The 23,360-nt window shown below is 34.0% G+C and overlaps 1 protein-coding gene across 2 annotated transcripts in view; it reads left to right on the forward strand.

Annotated features, from left to right (window-relative positions):
* The window catches only part of LOC136026885 (growth/differentiation factor 3-like), a 55,650-nt gene that overhangs the window by 26,813 nt on the left and 5,477 nt on the right, over positions 1-23,360 (forward strand). For both annotated transcript variants that reach the window (XM_065703692.1, XM_065703691.1), the window contains exon 2: positions 16,551-16,660. In XM_065703692.1, coding sequence (XP_065559764.1) covers positions 16,551-16,660 — 110 coding nt within the window. The remainder of the gene's footprint in view (positions 1-16,550; positions 16,661-23,360) is intronic.

Raw genomic sequence — 23,360 nt, forward strand, 5'->3', positions numbered from 1 at the left:
ATTCCATTTTTTAGAGATTTGGTTACAATTGAGCCGTGTCGCTCCTTATTACAGTTCGTTACCACGAACTGTTTGATAGTCTTTTTCATATTATTTTATCTAATTTATCTACTATGGGCTGCTTCCCCGTAGTAGTATAATATTTGTAGGAATGAATTTATAATGGGACTTTGTTTGTGCAGGATTTCGACTCTTGTTGATAGAAGAGGATCTCCAAGTGCTGAAAACCATGTTGTGACCAAGATGGGCCCAGGATTGCACAAAGCCTCAAACTTACTGGAGGTCCCAGGGACTTCTTGCTGTGCGATTCTGAGCCGGCTTAAGCGCTTCGGTGTAGACCTGAGAAGATATGTTGGTTCCCGTCCTGCACTGGTATCCAGGACCATTGCTTTTCCTGAGGCCAAAATAATTTCAAAGATTTAAAGAGATACAGAAGAGAGAAAAATGAAGACTTTTTTCCCAAGACAGTGAACGAACAAAACCTATTTGAATATTTCGGCCCAATATCTAAGGGCCGTCTTCAGCAAAGGAAATAACAAACAATAATGTACTTACAACAAAAGTTCTAGGTTAAAAATCCAGTTTTTAAAATAGCCAAGGCATCATCACTTCCTTACGAAAAGTTCAGCCAAGACTTTGTGATAAGAGCTAACATTTTACAAGCTAAAACGGTTCATTCATTTCGCTAACTGTATTTATTAAAAATTGGAATAATTTCTTATTGCGATATTTGCCTTCTCTGCAGCTAATCTTGTATTTCTTTTGGGATTGGGTTTGTTTTAATTCGTTCCTATTTTTGTTTTTTTTTAATTAGGTTATTTTCTATAATTAATTTTGTGTACATAGGGTTGAGTGTGTTTTCACCCAAGTCTCTATTTAGGGATGTATTATTATTTAAGTTTCGTTTGATTTCGATTGCCTTGCGGACAGTTTGTTTGATTCCTAGGACATTGATTGCTTAAATCTGAATCGAAATATATTGAGTTATTTTTAGATTTTAATGCTTTTTCAATACTTTCTTTGTGTTGCTGTAATCTTGTTCCTAAATTTTGGTAAGTTTGACTAGTTTAATAATTTACACAACTACATGGTATTTCATACACCCCTCTTAGACGAGTAACTGGGGCTTTATCCTTACCAGAATTGAGAAGATTCATTATACTTAAATTGCTTGTGAAAACAACACGTAAATTATTTTTTAAACTAACTTTTTTCAGTTTTGAAGTAATTTTAGGAATATAAGGTAGATAAATCGTGATTTTGGGTTTATTCGAATCGATTACTGGTGTGGGATTTAAGGCTTTAGAAAAATGCATCTTTAATCTTTAAGCAATAACAGCATTTATGAGAAAAATTGGGTACCCGTTGCCAACAAGTATGTCCGTAATAAAATTCAATCAAATTCAAAAATACGGCTATGAACAGGTATTAAGTACTCTATCCATAAGAGACATTACCACACTTCTTTTGACCCGTGGAGGATGTTTATATTTGAAGTGAAGGCATCTATTATTATGCGTAGGTTTTTTGTAAACCGTAAAATCAAGTTTATTCACTTTACGTATTATCAATACATCTAAAAAATGTATTTTTCCATCTGTTTCGGTCTCTAGAGTGAATCGCAGGTTTATTTCGTAAGTATTTAAATGTTCTAGAAAACCTTTAAGTTTACTTTCGCCATAATTCCAAACTGAAATTACGTCGTCCTTGAAACGTCCCCAAAACACACGATAAAGAAAATACGAATCCAGGGCCCAATTTTCTAGATTCTCGACGAAAATATTTGCGAGTAGGCCTGATAGAGGTGATCCCATAGGAAGGCCCCTTACCTGTTTGTAATATGAATCTCGAAACTGGAAGTGCATGGAATATTTGTTACACAATTTAACCAAATGCATGAGAACATCAATGTCTAGACCTATAGCTGACTCTTCGATTAGATGATAATTTTTTTCCAGTTTATTTTGTAATAATTGCTCAGATTTTAAAACATCAATACTAGTATACATGGAAACTATGCCAAAGCATAATTTCTTATTGCGATTAAATAAAAAAACTAGTTTTTTTTTAACTGAAAACAAGGAGCGACATTAAAACTTAAAACGAATAGAAATTACTCCGTGTATGAAAGGGGCTGTTCCCTTCTCAACGCCCCGCTCTTTACGCTAAATTTTGACTCTTTCTCTCAATTTTACTTTATTAAACAGTAAAAAACTTTAGCGTAAAGAGCGGGGCGTTGAGAAGGGAGCAGCCCCTTTCATAAACAGAGTAATTTCTGTTGGTTTTAAATTTTAATGTCGCTCCTTACTTTCAGTTTAAAAAAACTATTTTTTTTTTATTTAATTTCTGAACGTTTTTGAATTAATGCATGTTTGATTTTGGCTCTCCACACATAAATTACTAAGATGAAAATTGCATAATAATTCTTTTTTTGGCTAAATGGCTTTCTATTAGTTTTGATCAGACGATTTTGAGAAATAAGGGGTGGGGAAGGAGGCCTAGTTGCCCTCCAATTTTTCGGTTACTTAAAAAGGCAACTAGAACTTTTAATTTTTAACGAGCGTTTTTATTAGTAAAAAATATACATAACTTGAGAATTAACTTAAGTAACAAACTTCTATACTCTTATATTTTTATTATGTATATGAGGGGATTAGTCCCCTCATTAATACCTCGCTCTTTACTCTAAAGCTCAAGTTTTGTCCCAATGCTTTAAGAATGACCCCTGAATCAGAAAGGCCATAGAATAAATAGTTGAAATTACTAAAGATACTTTAGCATAAAGAACGAGGTATTTAGGAATAGAAGAACCCCTCATATGCGTAATAATCTCTGTTCATTTTAAGATTTAATGCTACTCCTTACTTTCAATTGAAAAAACTTTTTCATGTTTATTTTTTCATTGTTTTTTTTTTCAAAGTAATGCTAGAAAATCCTGCGCCCTTTTCATTGAATTTCTCTTCCCCCATGACATATTTATCCCAGGAAAGATCTTCCCACATAGCCCCCTCCCCTCAACCCTGAAAAATCCCCCTGTAAACGTCTATACACTTCCCAATTACCGTTACTGTATGTAAACACTGGTCAAAGTTTGTAACTTGCCGCCCCTACCCCGGTGATTTTGGGGGAATAAGTCATCCCCAAAGACATAGTTATTATGGTTTTCGACTATGTTGAACAAAATGGCTGTTTTTAAATTTTGATCCGTTGACTTTGAGGAACAAATGAGCGTGGGAGGGGGCCTAGGTGCCCTCCAATTATTTTGGTCACTTAAAAATGGCACTAGAGCTTTTCATTTCCGTTATAATGAGCCCTCTTGCGACATTCTAGGATCATTTGGTCGATACGATGACCCCAGGGGAAAAGAAAAAAAAAACAACAAACAAATAAACACGCACCCGTGATCTGTCTTCCGGCAAAAAATGCGAAATTCCATGTTTTTGTAGATAGGATCTTGAATTTTTTGCAATAGGGTTCTGTGATAAGCTGAATGTGATGGTGTGATTTTTGTTGAGATTCTATCACTTTTAGGGGGTGTTTCCCCTTATTTTCGGAAAAAAGGCAAATTTTTTCAGGCTCGTAACTTTCGATGACAAAGATTAAATTTGATGAAACTTATATAATAAAATCAGCATAAAAATCCGATTCTTTTGATGTATCTTTTAGTATCAAAATTCTATTTTTTAGAGTTTCGTTTACTATTGAGCCGGGTTGCTCCTTACTACATTTCGTTACTACGAACTGATTGATATTTGCCTTCTCTGTAGCTAATCTTGTATTTCTTTTGGGACTGGGCTTGTTTTTATTCATTCCTATTGTGTTTTGTTTTGAATAAGGTTATTTTCTATAATTAATTTTGCGTACATAGGGTTGAGCGTGTATTCACTCAAGTCTTTATTTAGGGATGTATTATTATTTCATTAAAAAAAAACATTAAAATCTAAAAATAACTCCATATCTTTCGATTCAGCTTTCAGCAATAATATTTTTTGAAAATCCAAATCATTATGTTCTATTTGACGAAACAATTCTAATGAGCAATGACCTAGAAATCAAACAAACTGTCTGCGAGGCAATCAGGATCAAACGAAACTTAAATAATAATACATCCCTAAATAGAGACTTGGGTGAATACACACTCAACCCTGTGTACATAAAATTAATTATGGAAAATAGCCTGATTAAAAAAAAAACAAAAATAGGAACGAATAAAAACAAGCCCAATCCCAAAAGAAATACAAGATTAGCTGCAGAGAAGGCAAATATCGCAATAAGAAATTATTTGAATTTTTAATAAGTACAGTTAGTGAAATGAATGAACCTTTTTAGCTTGTAAAATGCTAGCTTTTATCACACAGTCTTGGTTGAACTTTTCGTGAGGAAGTGATGGTGCCTTGGCTATTTTAAAAACTGGATTTTCAACCAAGAACTTTAATTGTAACTGCGTTATTGTTTGTTATTTTCTTTGCTGAAGACGGCCCTTAGATATAAGGCCGAAATATTCAAATAGGTTTAGTTCGTTCACTGTCTTGGGAAAAAAGTCCTCATTATTCTTTCTTCTGTATTTCTATTGTGGAAAGGCTGTGTGGTCTTTGTCATTATTTAAGATTCAAAGAACATGAAAGCTGGAACTTGGAATGTTACGACGTTAAAAAATGACTATCGCATCGACATTTTGACTGACGAATTAAGACGGTTTGAACTGGCTTTATTACGAGTTTCAGAAACTCATATCCCAGGGGTAGCAAGCATGAAATTAGGAGACATAGAATTTGTTTACTCAGGCAGGAAGTATGGGGTACATAGACTGGGAAAAGGGCTCATGATGAATAAGGAAGCTGCTTGTTTAAGCAGCTTAAAGGAAGTCTTGTTTAGGCTGGGAAGGTATTAATAATAGAATACTAATCAAGCAGTTTGTGGTAACGAACTGTAGTAAGGAGCGACCCGGCTCAATTGTAACCGAAACTCGAAAAAATGGAATTTGATACCAATAGTCACATAAAAAAATTGCATTTTTATGCTGATTTTAAATATATAAGTTTCATCAAGATTAGTCTTACCTATCAAAAGTTACGAGCCTGAGCAAATTTGCCTTATTTTAGAAAATAGGAGAAAACACCCCCTAAAAGTCATACAATCTTAACGAAACCACACCATCAGATTCAGGATATTAGAGAACCATATTGTAAAAGTTTCAAACTCCTATCTACAAAAATGTGGAATTTCACTTTTTTGCTAGAAGACAAATCACGGATGCGTGTTTTTTTTTTTTTTTTTTTTTTTTTTTTTTTTTTTTTTTTTTTTTTTTTTTTTTTTTCCAGGAGTGATCGTATCGACCCAGTGGTCCTAGAATGTCTTGAGAGGGCTCTTACTAATGAAAATTAAAAGTTCTAGTGCCATTTTTAAGCGATCAAAAAAATTGGAGGGCACCTAGGCCCCCTCCCACGCTTATTTTTTCTCCAAAGCCACCGGATCAAAATTCTGAGATAGCCATTTTATTCACCATAGTCGAAAAACCAAATAACAATGTCTTTGTGGACGACTTACTCCCCCGCAGTCCCCGTGGGAGGGGTTGGAAGTTACAAACTTTGACCTGTGTTTACATATAGTAATGGTTACTGGGAAGTGTACGGACGTTTTCAGGGGAATTTTTTTGGTTTGAGAGGGAGAGTTGATGTGGGGGGATTACGTGGGAGGATCTTTCCATGGAAAAATTCTCATGGGGGAAGAGACTTTCAATCAAGGGGGCGCAGGATTTCTTAGCATTATTTAAAAAAACACAATGAAAAAATAAATATGAAAAGTTTTTTTCTACTGAAAGTGAGGAGCAGCATTAAAACTTAAAACGAGCTGAAATTATTGCGACTATGAGGGGTTTACCTCTTCGTAATACCTCGCTCTTTACGCTAAAGTATTTTTATTAATTTCAACTATTTATTCTACGGCCTTTGTGATTCAAGGGTCATTCTTAAGGAACTGGGACAGAATTTAAGCTTTAGTTTAAAGAGCGAGGAATCGACGAGGGTTGAACTCCTGCATATACGCAATAAAAACATACGAATATAGAAGTTCGTTACGTAAGTTAATTCATAAATTACGTATATTTTTTACTAATAAAATATTTGTAAAAAAGTTAAAAATTGTAGTTGCCTTTTTAAGTAATCAAAAAAATGGAGGGCAACTAGGCTTCCTCCCTCTCTCCTTTTTTCTCAAAATCTTCCGATTAAAACTATAAGAAAACCATTTAGCCACAAAAAATTAATATGCAAATTTCGTTTTAATTATTTATGTGCGGAGAGCCAAGATCAAAACATGCATTAATTAAAAAAAACGTCCAGAAATTAAATAAAAAATCAAGTTTTTTTTAAATGAAAGTAAGGAGCGACATTAAAACTTAAAACGAACAGAAATTACTCCGTATATTAAAGGGGCTTTTCCTCCTCAACGTCCCGCTCTTTACGCTCAAGTTTTTTACTGTTTTAAGAAGTAGAGTTAAGAGAAATAGTCAAACTTTAGCGTAAAGAGCGGGACGTTGAGGAGGAAAAGCCCCTTTCATACACGGAGTAATTTCTGTTTGTTTTAAGTTTTAATGTCGCTCCTTACTTTCATTTTAAAAAAACCTGTTTTTTTTATTTATTTGCTCATTTTATGACTAAAAGGTTCAGGGTATCAGTTATAGTAGTATATGCCACTGTTGAACCAACTTATGGAGATACTAGTGACTCAGATGAATTTTACTTACAGTTACAGGAGCAAATATACAGGGTACCAGGTAGAAATATTGTGTCTTTGCTAGCAGATTTTAACGCCCAGGCTGGTAGAAATAGGGATAGATGGTAGCCTAGGTCAATTTGGTGTAGGAAAAGAAAACAGTAATGGCTATAGACTTTTGAAATTTTGTAGGTATAACAACCTAGCTATAACCAATACGGTGTTTGGTCACAAAATGGCCCATAAGTTGACATGGTATTCACGCAATGGTAAAACAGCAAACCTTACTGATTATGTTATTATAAACCGAATACTAGCAGGATCAATACAAGATACTAGGGTGTATAGGAGTGCTGTTATTGATGTTAAAAGTAAAGATCGCCATCTAGTACTGTCTAAGGTTAATTTAAAGCTGAAATTTCGGCAGGGTAACTACCCCCCGGATGAAAATTTGGTAAAAACCTTCCAGGAACAATTGAATACTAAACTTGAGCGTTTAAAATTTGCCAATGTGGAAGATGGGTGGAATAATTTTAGAAAAACAATTTGCGAAGTTGCTGATGGTGTATTAGGGAAAAGTACTAAGACTGCAACTAGAAATATTAGTGAAAAAGCTTTAGGTTTAATAGAGAGTAAAAGGGGTTTGTACAAGAATTATCTGAGTGATAGGTCGTATGAAAACAAAAGGAATGTAAAGAAAGTGGAGAAAGCATTAAAAATATGAACTAAGGAGATGTGAAGTGGAGGCCATGGATAAAATTGCTGAGGATCTGGAAGATGCAGCTAGACGGCATAATAGTAAAATATTATACTGCCATGTTAATAAATTGAAAGGGAGTAGTCAATCCGGAATAGTACCAGTTAAAGATAGAAATGGGGCCACAATTAGTGATAAGGACAAAGTTAAAGACAGATGGGTGGAACATTTTGAGAATATGCTAAACCGAGATACAGTTGCAGAAAAAGATATAGATAAAAATGAAAAAGTTTGTGATACCTTGGATGTGAAGGAAAATGTGAAGGACAGTACTAAAAGGATTAAAAAATAACAAGGCTCCAGGCGCTGATAGTGTGATAAATTAGTTTCTTAAATATGGTGGCTCTGAGGTTAGGGATAAGCTACTGAAGATTATGAATATGATTTTTAAAGAAGGGGAGGCACCTAATGATTTTAGACAAACCTTTGGTTCTCAGTTTTATCAATTCTGACAAGCTTTCGATTCTTATGATAGAGGAGCGTTAGCAATAATATTATCCTTATATGGTATACAAGAAAAATACATTAAAGTGATTTGTGATATGCACGAGAATAATACTGCTGCGGTTAAGGTAGGAAATGAGGTTAGCAACTGGTTTTGTATAGAATCAGGAGTTAAGCAGGGTTGTGTTCTATCCTCCTTTATGTGGATCATTTTGATGGACTTCGTCTTAAGGAGCAAAAAAAGGCAATTAGAGACCAAGGAATCAAATGGGGAGGAAAAACGCTCCTGGACTTAGATTATGCTGATGATTTAAGCATATTAGATGAAAATGTGATCAAAATGAATGAATTTTTAAAGGTTTTGCGAGTTCAGGGTGCTAGAATAGGCTTGAAAATTAATGTGAAGAAGACTAAGTCACTAAGGATAGGAATAAGTGAAGTTAAAAAGTGACGTTGGGTAACGAAAAGATTGATCAGGTTGGCAGCTTCACTTACCTTGGTAGTATTATTTGTAAAGACGGTGGGAGCAGTAAAGATGTTAGAAGTAGAATAGCTAAGGCTCAGGGTGTTTTTCACAGTTAAAACAAGTTTGAAAGAATAGAAGGATAAGTCTGCTAACTGTAGATTAGAATAAACTACAGTGACGACAGTGGTCAAATATGGCTCTGAAGCATGGGCACTCCGAAAAGCAGATGAAAATTTACTAGATATTTTCCAGAGAAATTGCCTAAGGATTGTTCTACGGCTGACTGACCGTGTTTCAAACAATAGGTTGTAAGAAAAATGTGGTTCAATCCCGCTTTCTAGAGCTATAACGATAGAAAGGTTGAGATGGCTAGGCCACGCTCCGCGGATGAAGGATGACAGATTGCCGAAGATTGTCCTCTTTGGCGAACCGTCTGGGGCTACACGGAAAGCAGGTCGTACTTGTCTGGGTTGGGAGGATGTAATAAATAAAGATTTAAAGGAAAAGGGAGCTTCATGGGAGGGTGTAAAGAGGGAGGCCTTGAATAGATTAGGTTGGAAGAGGAGCGTGCATAGCTGTGTTGGCCTCAGATGGCTTTGTGCGGCAGTGAGTTATTAGTAGTAGTTGTAGTAACTGTAGTCTTTTTCATAAAAAATATTTTATATCTTTTCAGTTTTTTTTACTCACAGTTACTTAGATATGCAAGGATTTGCAGTAATTATATTGATTTTAAAAATAGATGTAAAATTTTAAGCCAAAAATTGTTTTTAAGAGGTTTTTTCTGTAAATAAATTAACTAGGCAATTTAAAAAATTTAGTTTTCATTATAACGACATTTTAAATAAATACCGAAAGAATTATCTTTAAATACTTAGCGATTTTGGTTGATTTTGATTTTCCTTGGTACTGAGCTTGGCCTGTCCCTAATTTTTAACAGTGGATTTCTGGAGGATTTTGCATATATTGTATTTTCAAAAGGCCTTATTTTGCATTCATTTCCTTAAATTTTATCTAGATCACATTACATCAATAGAGAAAATTTGACGTAGTGAAATTTTTTTTATAATTGTTTAGTATTAATATAGATTGTGAATTGGTAATATAAATACACGGGGGCCAAAACCAAGGTATGATAAGCTAGTTTTGGTATTAATTGGTTGTTCTACATTTGTTTTTTCATAGGCATATATTTTGGGGGTGATACCTATCATGGGGATACCATAGGGAATTTATGGTAGGCACGCCACTTGCCTGGGTAGGGAATTTAAAGTGCCGAAACCCTATAGGCAAGTATGTATTCTCCTGATGACCCTTCGTGTTGGGTTGTCGCCTGTGGATTATTTGTCTTTTTTTATTGTTTTTAATATTTGGTAAATAATGACTTATACTTACTTACGACACGACTGCCTGTCTATGGATTATTCTTTATGGTTGATTATGTATTGCTAGGCTGTTTAACCTATGTAATTGGATGGATGAGTAGGGTTGAGGCTTCATTCAAGCATTAATCTATATTAATTACTAATGTAGGAAAACAGTCTTCCTTTTCTCCTTCTGTCTTTTTTTATGTGTGTTTGTGCTGTTGCGTTGGTGATTTCTTTTTTCATTATAATGGGTCAAATGAATGACTGTGCGGGATTGACATACCCAATACCCCTTAGAGATATAGCCGCTGGACCATTCTGCTGTGCTCAACAAAATTGACTTAAAGTTGACTCAACAATTGACTCAACATTTTGTTGAGTCACAATTGACTCAACAAAATTACTTGACTCAACATTTGACCCAACAAATTGACTCAACAAAATTACTTGATTCAACATAAAGTTGACTCAACATTTTGTTGAGTCAAAATTGACTCAACAAAATTACTTGACTTAAGTCTCCTGCCGGGGACTGCTCGGCGTAGAGAGTGACGTCTGCCTCCTCCACCCACTTCGGTCCATGGCGAGTATTTGCTCTTCGCCCTGTCTGATGTTTGCCATCGCCAAGAACTCGGACAGGCTGTCGGACCAACGTTTCTTCGGTCGGCCACGAGGTCGCTTCCAACCAAATTTGATAGGGTAGAAGTCATAGATCATCTTTGCGGGTAGATGTGGTGGCATTCGAAGCAGATGCCTGAACCATCGTAAGGTTCGCTCGGCTGCTCGAGTCAAAAATCCTTTTTGAATGGATGGGTTTGAAAATTAATGGGTGTCGTAAAAGGTCTGCTTGCCCTCCAGTTTCTTTTTACTCTTAAAAGTGTCAATAAAACTTTCAATTTTGAATTAAACAAGCTCCTTTAAAAGTTTTAACGACATTTCTATCTATTATAGAACGTCACTGCCCATGACATTGCTTACATGCCCTTTTGAAAACCTGCAAGCATATAGTTTTTTCGTTTAATTGAATGTCCTTCTAAATGTCCCCTTAAGTTTCATCTTAATACCCCTAGGCCCATGAGTTACAGTAACTCTAGTGGCATTATTAATAGTCTACACATATGTCTTCTGGCTTATTCAAAATCCGCAACAAATTAGCCTTAAAGGTATAACTTAATAATATACTCCATTCTTTAGATATTGCTTTGTTACCTCTTTGAAAATCCGCATGTTCAAAGTTCGTTCGGATATAGTTCAACATCCGCCTAAATATTCCTTAAAAGTTTCTCTTTAATAATCTTAGCTTACCTAGTAGCAACATTAGTAGTATGCACACAACACTTTAAACATATCCTTCAACATATCCTTCTTCAAAATAAATATATCTTCAACATATCCTTCAACACACACTGAAAGAGTCAGATCCATCTGAACTCAATCAACAGTTCCTGAAGCATTCCTGATATGTCTTCTTGACAATATGTGTGGACATAGCGCGTTTCGATTTAGTTCCGTACAGTTTCAATACATTTAAAATTTTTCACCTTGATATCCTTAGTTTTAATAGCAACATTAGTAATAGTAGCAGTAGAATTTATAGTACTAGTATTTGCTTTAGTGGCAATAGCAGCATTAGAAGTAGTAATAATAGTGGTAGTATTAGCAGTTTGAGTTGAAGCAGTAGCATTAGGATGCAAACATTTTGTTCGTATCCCCTACAAAAGGCCCTATTAGTTTCAACTTCACACACCAAACTGTTCCTAATATAGTGCTGCAATGCCCTTTTGAAAGACTGTATACAGATAGCGTAATGTGATTTAGTTTACGTTTCCCATCAAAATTCCTTGAAATAAAGTTCAACTTTCCAATCAAAATTCATTAAGGATTCAGTTCACCTTTCCTATCACAATTCCTTGAAAATTCAGTTCAACTTCATAACATTAGGTATAGTTGTAATAGTAGTCATAGTAGTAGTAATTTTATTACTGCTAGTAGTATCATTTGTAAAAGCACGAGTGTTAGTAGCAGCAGTAATACTAAGGTAGTGCCTTTTGGTCATTTGAACATCCCTCTCATCAAGTCCTGGAAACTTCAACTCAATATAATTATTGCGACTATTATTATTATTAGTAGTAGTAGTACTACTACTACTAAAGTAGGATTGTTATTACTGCTACTAGTATTATTTGTAATAGCAGGAGTGCTTTTGGAAGCAGTAATACTAACGTACTGCCTTTTGGTCAGTAAAACACCCCTCTCATCAAGTCCTGGAAATTTCAACTCAATATAATTATTGCTACTATTATTATTATTAGTAGTAGTAGTACTACTACTACTAAAGTAGTATTGTTATCACTGCTACTAGTATTATTTGTAATAGCAGGCGTGCTTTTAGAAGCAGTAATACTAACGTACTGCCTTCTGGTCAGTTAAATACCCCTCTCATCAAGTTCTCAAGTTCTCACCAACTTTCAACTCAATATAATTAGCCATTGCTATGATAAAAAAAAAAAAGAAAAGGTAAAGGATACGGCATTAGACTTTACAGTCCGTACCGGTCGTGCTGATCTCCGCTTCTTGGCCCTTCAGCCAGGAAGTGCAATGAGGGGTTGGGGGCCAGCCATCCTGTGCTTTCGCACACCCTTCCTGTTCATTGCTATGATATTGCTGATGTGACCTTTTGATAACTTGTTTGCTCATATACTTCTTGCAATTTTCATCTCAATGCTCTTAGCCTAACAAGTAGTTGGAACAGAAGTAGTAGTTGAAGCAGTAGTAGTATTAGTGTAGCTGCTGTAATAGTAGTATTAGCGTAGTTGTGTACACATATTGCCTTTTCGTCAGATGATTTTGCCATTTAAGCAATCTCTTAAAAATCCAACTTACTACGTAGATCAATTGTTAAAATACCTTCTTTTTCACATTGCATATGCACATGGCGTCTTTTGATTTAGGTCAAATATCCTTTCAATATTTCAAATGGGGCTGTATGGTAGTAGTAGTGGTATCAGCAGTGGTGATGGTAGTCGTAATAGTGGTAGAATGCCAATATTGCCTATCTAATCATCTCCCTTATCATATCCTTAAGGTTCCAAATTAATTTACCCAGTCATTCCTGATTTACACCCTTTTGACAACTTGCATAGACACAACGTGTTTTGATTTAGTTCAACAATCTGCTCAACATACTCTGAAAAGCTCACCTGAATCTCCTTCGTCATGTTGGAAAGTAAAGTTCAAAATACGCTGAACAAAATAGCTCCCTTAAAATTTGGATCTGATGTGATTTGAGGAATGGAAGACCTGGAGGGGGGAGAATGATTGTCCTTTATTCACTTTTGACTCTTAAAAAAGGTACTAGAACTTCGGATTTTCTATCAATTAAGCTTCATCCGATCCTAAGTTTATACATTAAATCCACCTGTTCCATAAAAATTTTATATACCCCAGGGCATAACATACAACCCTTGCCACTGGCCTCTAGGGGGCTGTGTCCACCCTGAAAATTTTTTTATATGCTTTTGGACTATTATGAATAAAATGCCTATCTCACAATTTCTATCGAATACTTTTGGGGGAAAAGTGTGCCAGGGGGGGGGGGTAGCTGCTCTCTATTACTTTTGACTCTTAAAAGAGAACTAAAACTACACATTTTCAAAAAAAAACGAACCTCCTCTAAAGCCCATACGCCACTCCTTCCATAAAAACTTTATATACCCTTGGCGCATAACTACATCAAATGTATTTCAGGAAAATAAAACGTGTAGGGGGATAGCTGCCCTCATATCACCTTGACTCTCAAAAAAAGCACTAGAACTCACGATTACCAATCCAATGAGCCCTCTCTGAAGCCTACACGACGGCGCTTTCTATAAGAAAATTATATGCCCCACGAAAATAGCTTACAACCCTTGCCTTGAGGGCTGTTGAGGTAGCTTGTCATCCTCAAAGAAGTAATTATTATACCTTCCACTGCGCTAAACAGAATGACCATCTCAAAATTTTGATTGGAGGTGTTTGGAAAAATGATGGGCATGGGGAAGATGCTTTTTGCCCCCCCCCCCTCCTCCTAATAACTTTTTACTATTAAAAAGGTACTAGCCCTTTCAATTTCAAATCGAACAAGCGCCCCTTTCAAATTTTCTACGATAACTCCTTCTATACAAAGCGTCCTTGTCTAGAAAAAAGAAATAAATAAATAATTATAAATTAGTAATAAATAAATAATGTGCCTAAATCGCTCTTTGCTTAGGCAGCAGTATTGCCCTGCCTATCATAAATTTATTCAATTCAATTGAAACTACTTATCTGCTTCAGTTTATTGACAAGAGTTGGAATTTTAAATAGAAAAAATAAGAGCGAATGGAGGTCTCGGAGGAGGTTCATCACAAGCAACAACACGCCGCTATCTGGTATTAAATCTACGACATAAATTTGAAAATTTTCCTCCCCAATTCATTAGACAAGGTTATATCCGTGTATTAGACGAAGTTAGATCCAATATTATAGACTCCAGTATTATATCCATAATTTTAGAATGTCCAATGGATTCAAAATTTTGGTTCTCTGCTCAGTACCGGAGACTATTACATATCTAAAACAAACTTTGAGCATCAAAAATTTGATCAAATTAGTAAAAACAGAGCTGGGCTTTAAATAGAAAAATTAAGAGCAATTGGAGATCTCGGAGGAGGTTCGTCACAAGCAACAACACGCTAATATCTGGTATTATATCTATGATATAAATTTGAAAATTTTTTCTCCCCAATTCATTAGACAAGGAGTTGGGATTTTAATTAAAGAAGGAACCCTATTCAGAATTATCAAACAGTTCGTGGTAACGAACTGTAGTAAGGAGCGACCCAGCTCAAAAGTAACCGAAACTTTAAAAAATAGAATTTTAATACCAATAGTTACATCAAAAGAATCGCATTTTAAATATATAAATTTCATCAAGATCAGTTATACCCATCAAAAGTTACGAGCCATAGAAAATTTGGCTCATTTTAGAAAATAGGGGGAAACGCACCCTAAAGGTCATACAATTTTAACGAAAATCACACCATCAGATTCAGCGTATCAGAAAATCTTATTTTAGAAGTTTCAAGCTCCTATCTACAAAAATATGAAAGTTCGCATCTTTTGCCAGAAGACAGATCACGGATGCGTGTTTTTTTTTTTTTTTCCCAGGGGTGATCGTATCGACTGAGTGGTCCTAGAATCCTGAAAGAGGACTCATTCTAACGGAAATTAAAAGCTCTAGTGCCATTTTAAGTGGCCGAAAAAATTGGACGGCACCTAGGCCCCCTCCCACGCTCAATTTTTCCCTGAAGTCACCAGATCAAAATTCTGAGATAGCCATTTTATTCACCATAGTAGAAAAACCTGATAACTATGTCTTTAGGGACGACTTACTACCCTGCAGTCCCCGTGGGAGGGGCTGCAAAGTTGAAAACTTTGACCTGTGTTTACATATAGTAATGGTTACTGGTAAGTGTACAGACGTTTTCAGGAGGGATTTTTTTAGTTTAGGGGAAGGGGAGAGTTGAGGGAGGGGGGTTACTTGGGAGGATATTTCCATGGAGCGACTTCTCACGGTGGAAGAGAATTTCAATGAAGGGGTGCAAAATTTTCTAGCTTTATTTGAAAAAAACAGTGAAAAAATAAATAAGAAAAGTTTTTTCTGCTGAAAGTAAGGAGCAGTATTAAAACTTAAAACGAACAAAGATTTTTACACATATGAGGGGTTTACCTCCTCGTTATACCTCACTCTTTACGCTAACGTATTTTAATAATTTCAACTATTTATTCTACGGCCTTTGTGATTCAGAGGTCATTCTTAAGGAATTGGGACACAATCTAAGCTTTAGTGTAAAGAGCGGGGTATGGACGAGGGTTGAACCCCCTCATATACGCAATAAAAACATACGAATATAGAAGTTCGTTACGTAAGTTAATTCGTAAGTTACGTATATTTTTCCCCAATGAAAACGTTTATAAAAAATTAAAAGTTCTAGTTGCTTTTTAAGCAATCAACAACTTGGAGGGCAACTAGGCCTCCTCCTTTGCTTTTTTCTTCTCAAAATCTTCCGATCAATTGCAATTAATTAATATGCAAATTTCGTTTTAATTCTTTATGTGCGAAGAGCCAAGATCGAAAACATGCATATTCAAAAATGTCCAGAAATTAAATAAAAAAACAAGTTTTTGTAACGGAAAGTAAGGAGCGACATTAAAACTTAAAACGAACAGAAATTACTCCGTACATGAAAGGGGCTTTTCCTCCTCAACACCCCGCTCTTTACGCTAAAGTTTCTTACTGTTTTAAAAAGTAGAGTTAAGAAAATAGTCAAACTTTAGCGTAAAGAGCGGGGCGTTGAGGAGGAAAAGCCCCTTTCATACACGGAGTAATTTCTGTTCGTTTTAAGTTTTAATGTCGCTCCTTACTTTCATTTAGGGGGCCTAAATGAAATTATTTTCATACAGGGTACCAGGTAGAAATATGGTGTTTTTGCTAGTAAGTCACCTACTTTGATGTTTTAATGTCGCTCCTTACTTTCCGTTACAAAAACTTGTTTTTTTTTTATTTTTTATAGTAAACATAGGGCTTGATATTTCAAAACTCAAGCTACTTGGAAGCACAGAGGGTTCAAACGATTCATACCCATCATACCCATCATAGGATCCCCATTGCTCGGTGAAAAACTCAGCGAATTAAAAAAAAGATGAGATTGGGCAGAACATGATGCAAAACAATGCCGGTGCGTAAAATAATAAATTTTAGTAAATTTACATTAAATCCAACTTTCAGGACAATCCTGTGGAATTACCTACTTTAGCCTTGGCTCGTATGAAAATGAGATTTTACTTGGAGCTGTACTGCATATGAGCTTTGACAGAAACAGCAGTGCACCTAATAAGGTACGCATACGAAGCGTTATTTATTTGTTTTTGTGTGTGTAAGTTCTTTGTACGTTAATTTTCATTTGTCTACAACCTTGTGCTTTTATGTTTACAACATTATTCGTTTGCATTATATTACCTTAAAAATAAAGTTGATTCGTCTAATATTAATCCTCTTCTTTAACCTTTTTACGATTAACGATTTAAACGATTTTCACTTTAAACGATTTTCATTTGTCTACAAACTTTTGTTGCATTATTTGTCTCCACTATTTTAACTTCAAAATAAGGTGGATTTATCTAATGTTAATCTTCTTCTTAAACCTTATTGCACAATTAACGATTTAGACGACTTTAACTTTATATGATTTTTATTTGTCTAAAACCATGTGATTTTATGTTTAGAATCATTATTTATCTACACTATTTTAACTTTAAAAAAAAGTAGATTCGTCTAGTATTAATCCTCTTCTTTAACCTTTTTTACAATTAACAATTTAAAGGATTTTTAATTTAAACGATTTTCGTTTGTCTACAGCTTTTATGTTTACAAGCATTATTTATCTGCACCATTTTAACTTAAGAATAAAGTAGATTTGTCTAGTGTTAATCTTCTTCTTTAACCTGTTTTACGATTAACGATTTAAACGATTTATGCTTTAAACGATTTTCATATGTCTACAACCTTTTGCTTTTATGTTTAAAAGCCTTATTTGTCTGCACTATTTTAACTAAAAAATAAAGTAGATTGGCCTAGTGTTAATCCTTTTCTTTAATCTTTTTTATGAATAACTATTTAAACAATTTTTATATGTCTACAACCTTTTGCTTTTATGTTAAAAGCATTATTTGTTTGCACAATTTTAACTTAAAAATAAACTAGATTGGCCTAGTGTTAATCCTCTTCTTTAATATTTTTTATGATTAACTATTTAAACAATTTTCATATGTCTACAGCCTTTTGCTTTTATGTTTAAAATCATTATTTGTCTGCACTATTTTAATTTAAAAGTAAACTAGATTGGCCTAGTGTTAATCCTTTTCTTTAATCTTTTTTATGAATAACTATTTAAACGATTTTTATATGTCTACAACCTTTTGCTTTTATGTTAAAAGCATTATTTGTTTGCACTATTTTAACTTAAAAATAAACTAGATTGGCCTAGTGTTAATCCTCTTCTTTAATATTTTTTATGATTAACTATTTAAACGATTTTCATATGTCTACAACCTTTTGCTTTTATGTTTAAAATCATTATTTGTCTGCACTATTTTAACTTAAAAATAAAGTAGTTTGGTCTAGGGTTAATCTACTTCTTTAACCTTTTTTACGATTAAGGATTTAAACGATTTTTACATGTCTATAACCTATTGCTTTTTACAGTTCCTGGTAACGAACTGTAGTAAGGAGCGACCCGGCTCAATAGTAAACGGAACTCTAAAAAACAGAATTTTGATACTAAAAGATACATCAAAAGAATCAGATTTTTATGCTGATTTTAAATATATAAGTTTCATCAAATTTAGTTCTTTTTATCAAAAGTTACGAGGCCGAGAAAATTTGCCTTATTTTGGAAAATAGGAGGAAACATCCCCTAAAAGTCTTAGAATCTTAACGAAAATCTAACCATCGCATTCAGCGTATCAGAGAATACTACTGTAAAAGTTTCAAGCTCCTATCTACAAAATTGTGGAACTTCGTATTTTTTTCCAGAAGACCGATCACGGGTCCGTGTTTATTTCTTTTTTTCCCAAGGGTCATCGTATTGACCGAGTGGTCCTAGAATGTCGCAAGAGGGCTCATTCCAACGGAAATAAAAAGTTCTAGAGCCCATTTGAAGTGACCAAAAATATTGGAGGGCACCTAGGCCCCCTCCCACGCTCATTTTTTCCCAAGGTCGACGGATCAAAGTTTTGAGATAGCCATTTTATTCCGAATAGTCGAAAACCATAATAACTATGTCTTTGAGATGAATTGCTCTCCCACAGTCCCCGGGGGAGGGGCTGCAAGTTACAAACTGTTACCAGTGTTTACATACAGTAACGGTTATTGGGAAGTGTACAGACATTTTTCAGGGGGATTATTTTGTGTTTGGAAGGGGCTTAAGTTGAGGGGGCTATGTGGGAAGATCTATCCTTGGAGGAATATGTGATGGGGGAAGAGAAATTCAGTGAAGGGGGCGCAGGATTTACTACCATTATTATAAAAAAAAGCAATGAAAAAAATAAATTTGAAAAAAATTTCTACTGAAAGTAAGGAGAAGCATTAAAACTTAAAACGAAGATAGATTACTACGCATATGAGGGGTTCATCTCCACCTAAATACCTCGCTCTTTACGCTAAAGTATTTTTAGTAATTTCAACTATTTATTTTACGGCCTTTCTGATTCAGGGGTCATTCTTAAAGAGTTGGGACAAAATTTAAGCTTTAGTGGAAAGAGTGAGGCATTAACGAGGAGAAAAAACCCCTCAGATACATAATAAAAATATAAGAATATAAAAGTTCGTTCCGTAAGTTAATTCTTAAGCTAAGTATTTCTTTACTAATAAAAACGTTCGTTAAAAATTAAAAGTTCTAGTTGCCTTTTCAAGTAACCCAAAAATTGGTGGGCAGTTAGGCCTCCTCCCCCACCCCTTTTTTCTCAAAATAGTCTAATCAAAACTAAGAGAAAGCCATTTAGCCAAAAAGAATTAATATACAAATTTAATTTAATAATTTATGTGCGGAGAGCCAAAATCAAACAAGCATTAATTCAAAAACGTTCAGAAATTAAATATTTTTTTTTCTTTAGCTGAAAGTAAGGAGCGACATTAAAACTTAAAACGAACAGAAATTACTCCGTGTATGAAAGGGGCTGTTCCCTTTTCAACGCCCCGCTCTTTACGCTAAAGTTTTTTACTGTTTAATAAAGTAGAATTGAGCGAAAGAGTCAAATTTTAGCGTAAAGAGAGGGGCGTTGAGAAGGGAACAGCCCCTTTCATGCAGGGAGTAATTTCTGTTCGTTTGAAGTTATAATGTCGCTCCTTATTTTCAGTTAAAAAAACTAGTTTTTTTATTTAATATGTTTACAGGCATTGTTTGTCTGCACTGTTTCAACTGAAAAATAAAGTAGACTCTTTTAGTGCTATTCCTCTTCTTTAACCTTTTTTTATGATTCACTATTTAAACGATTTCTATTTTAAACGATTTTCCTTTGTCTAGAACCTTGTGCTTTTGTGTTTACAAGCATTATTTGTCTGCAATATTTTAACCTAAAAATAAAGTAGATTGGTCTAGCGGTAATCTTCTGGTTTAAACTTTTTTACAATTAATGATTTAAATGATTTTCACTTTAAACAACTTTCTTATCTCTACAACCTTTTGATTTTATGTAGCATTATTTGTCTTCACTGTTTCAACTTAAAAATAAAGTAGATTGGTCTAGTGTTAATTCTTTTCTTTAGCCTTTTTACGATTAACGATTTAAAATATTTTTACTTTAAAAGATTTTCAATTGTCAACAACCTTTTGCTTTTATGTTTACAAACATTATTTGGCTGCAGTATTTCAACTTAAAAATAATTTAGATTCATCTAGTGTTAATCCTCTTCTTTAACCTTTTTCACGGTTAATGCTTTAAATGATTTTCTTTAAACGACTTTCATATGTCTACAACCTTTTGCTTTTATGTTTATAAGCATTAATTGTCTTCACTGTTTCAGCTTAAAAATAAAGTAGATTCATCTAGTGTTAATATTCTTCTTTAACCTTTTTCACGATTAATGCTTTAAACTATTTTTACTTTAAACGACTTTCATATGTCTACAACCTTTTGATTTTATGTTTGCAAGCATTATTTGTCTCTACCTTTTAACTTAAAAATAAAGTAGATTTGTCTAGCGTTAATCTTCTTCTTTAACCTTTTTTACGATTAACGGTTTAAATGATTTTTACTTTAAACGATTTTCATCTGTCTACAACCTTTTGCTTTTATTAAAGACAAGCATTATTTGTCTGAACTATTTTAACTTAAAAATAAAGTAGATTTGTCTAGTGTTAATCCTCTTCTTTAACCTTTTTCACGGTTAATGCTTTAAATGATTTTTACTTTAAACGACTTTCATATGTCTACAACATTTTGCTTTTATGTTTACAAGCATTATTTGTCTTCACTGTTTCATCTTATAAATAAAGTAGATTGGTCTAGTGTTAATCCTCTTCTTTAACCCTTTTTTACGATTAATGATGTAAACGGTATTTTCTTTATACAATTTTATGTCTACAACGTTTTGCTTTTATTAAGTAGATTCGTCTAGTTCTAATCCTATTCTTTAACCGTTTTTGTACTTATGTTTGTGTAGCCCTTAAAACACATCTATTTTTGGATATCAGCAAAAATATATTAGAGCTGACTGAGATGTGATAATTTGGTACAGCGTCGCCATATGCAATATGGTAATTGTAGCCATAAAAGTGAAAATGCGTCAAAAACACCAATTTGCAAGTGAAAATGCACAGATAGTGCAACTTACATTACTATTATACACACAAAATTGCCCTGATTTGGGTGAATCAATGAGTAATATCTCTAAACTGCTTAAATGGAGTGAATGCACCCCTTCTAGCAACACTGACTGGGAAGATGTTTTGTTGAACAACATATTGTTTTTTTTTAATTGATTGGGAAAACTGAAAACTATGCTTCGCATTTTGAACTATTTCCAATGATTACTCTCCATAGCTTTTTGTTTGTGCATATATCAAACAAAAGGCAGAAGAACACGAATATATAAGGACAAATAAAAGAAAATTTATAGGCTCACCACTGAGGAAGTTTTTTGTGTATGTTTGCCAAATATTTATATAGACTGTGTAGAAAGAGTGATTTTAGGATCATATTTTTACAGACTAAAGTCATAAAGACAACCCACATGTCTTCTCAAGATTATAACATAGCTTGCACTTTAATGAAAAAAAAAAATTACCGTGGACTGTCGGTTAAATATACACATACTGATATTTATTCCTTAAAGTTTTAGTAATTTTTTCCTTGTTAAAAAAATGAACACATTTAAAATGTGTTACTGTTTACAGAAAATCGTAAATTATGTTCTGGTCTTCAGAAAGCATGGGGATTGTCAGCCCTACTTATGTTAATTTTTGCTCGTTTTAGTTTGAATCGATTATTCATATTAATTCCTGTTTGTTTTCAATTTCATTTATTTCTTAATGGTGATTGGTGTTCGTCTTATGCTTGGAAGGCTATTTGACTTTATTTCTGCTCATTTAAGGCTTAGTGAAGCTCTTTACTTTTAATTTGAAAAACTTTTTTTGTAGGAATAGTTTTTATTAAACTAATTTTTGTTCGTTTCAAATTAACATAGTCTTTTTCCATTGGAAAAACAATATTTATATTTTTCCTGCTTTTCCCTATAAGATTCGATAGTTTGGCTTGCTATTTGTATGTTGGAGAAACTTTTTCAAAAATGTTCAATTATGACATAAATAGTATTGTTTAATTTAAGTTTCACCTTCTCAAGTTGACCTGAAAATTAAAAGTTTTATCATTTCCAAAACATTCAATCTTTGCTGTTTGACTACTTGGAAACACTTACAACTTGGTTCCACTTACTGGAGTTATTTCAATTGTAAGAGCAGAAGTAGTAATAGCAGAAGCCCTCAAAGCTTCAAATTAACACCTCCAGTAGTTATCGATGTATTGTTGAGGTTCTTATTGGCAAACATACACACAGTACATTTTGACTTAGTTTTAAAGCAGTCGTACCAATCGCACAATTTTGGGGGGTTGACCTGCCCATATCGCCAGAGATACTATGCTGAACCAAATGACTGTCCCGAAACTTTTATTGGATATGTTTGGTAAATGCGTGGGCTTGGGAGGAGGGCTGATTGTACTCCTATCTCTTTTTTACTTTTTAAAATGGCACTACAACTTTTAATCTTGAATTGAAATTGCTACTTTAAGATTCGCCATGATATTTCTAGCTATGACTGAGCAAAAACCCCTAAAATATTACTTATATGCCGTTTCAAAAACCTGCAGGCATATAGTTTCTTTGGTTCAACTGAAACTTACCCTGAACGTTCTCTAAAAGTTTCACCTTAATACCCTTAGCGTCATTAGTTAAAGTAAGTGTAGTTGTAGCATTAATAGTGCATGTTATGCCTTTTGTTAATATGAACATCATTCACATCAAGTCCTGGAAGTTTCAACTTAATGCACTTCGCCGTTGCTATGACATTGCTGATATATAATTTTGACGACCTGTATATTTATATACTTTATTGATTTCCATGTTAGTGGTTCTAGTTTTACAAGTAGTTGCAAAAGAGGTAGTAGTTGAAGAAGTATCAGTAGTAGTATTAGTTAATATAGTAGCGCTAGTAGCATTGGTAGTAGCATGCTCTTCGGTATATTGATCTTCCCCTTTTAGCATTTTTTGAAAGTTCCAACTTCACACTCAAATCTATACTTGAGATACACTCTTTAGGCAATGTGTATGCACATAGTGCATTTTGATTTAGTTCAAATTCCCCCTTAGTATTTCAAATGCAGTACTGTGGGTGTAGCAGCACTAGTAGAAGAAGTAGTAATTGTGGTAGTTGCAGTAGTAATAGTAGTGTACAAATATTACCTTTTTTGTCAATTGATCATCTCCCTTATCATTTCCTGAAACATCCTAGTTAATACACTCAGTCATTCCTCATTACGCCCT

Source organism: Artemia franciscana, chromosome 5 (assembly GCF_032884065.1).
Source record: "Artemia franciscana chromosome 5, ASM3288406v1, whole genome shotgun sequence".
NCBI classification, from domain to species: Eukaryota; Metazoa; Arthropoda; class Branchiopoda; order Anostraca; family Artemiidae; genus Artemia; species Artemia franciscana.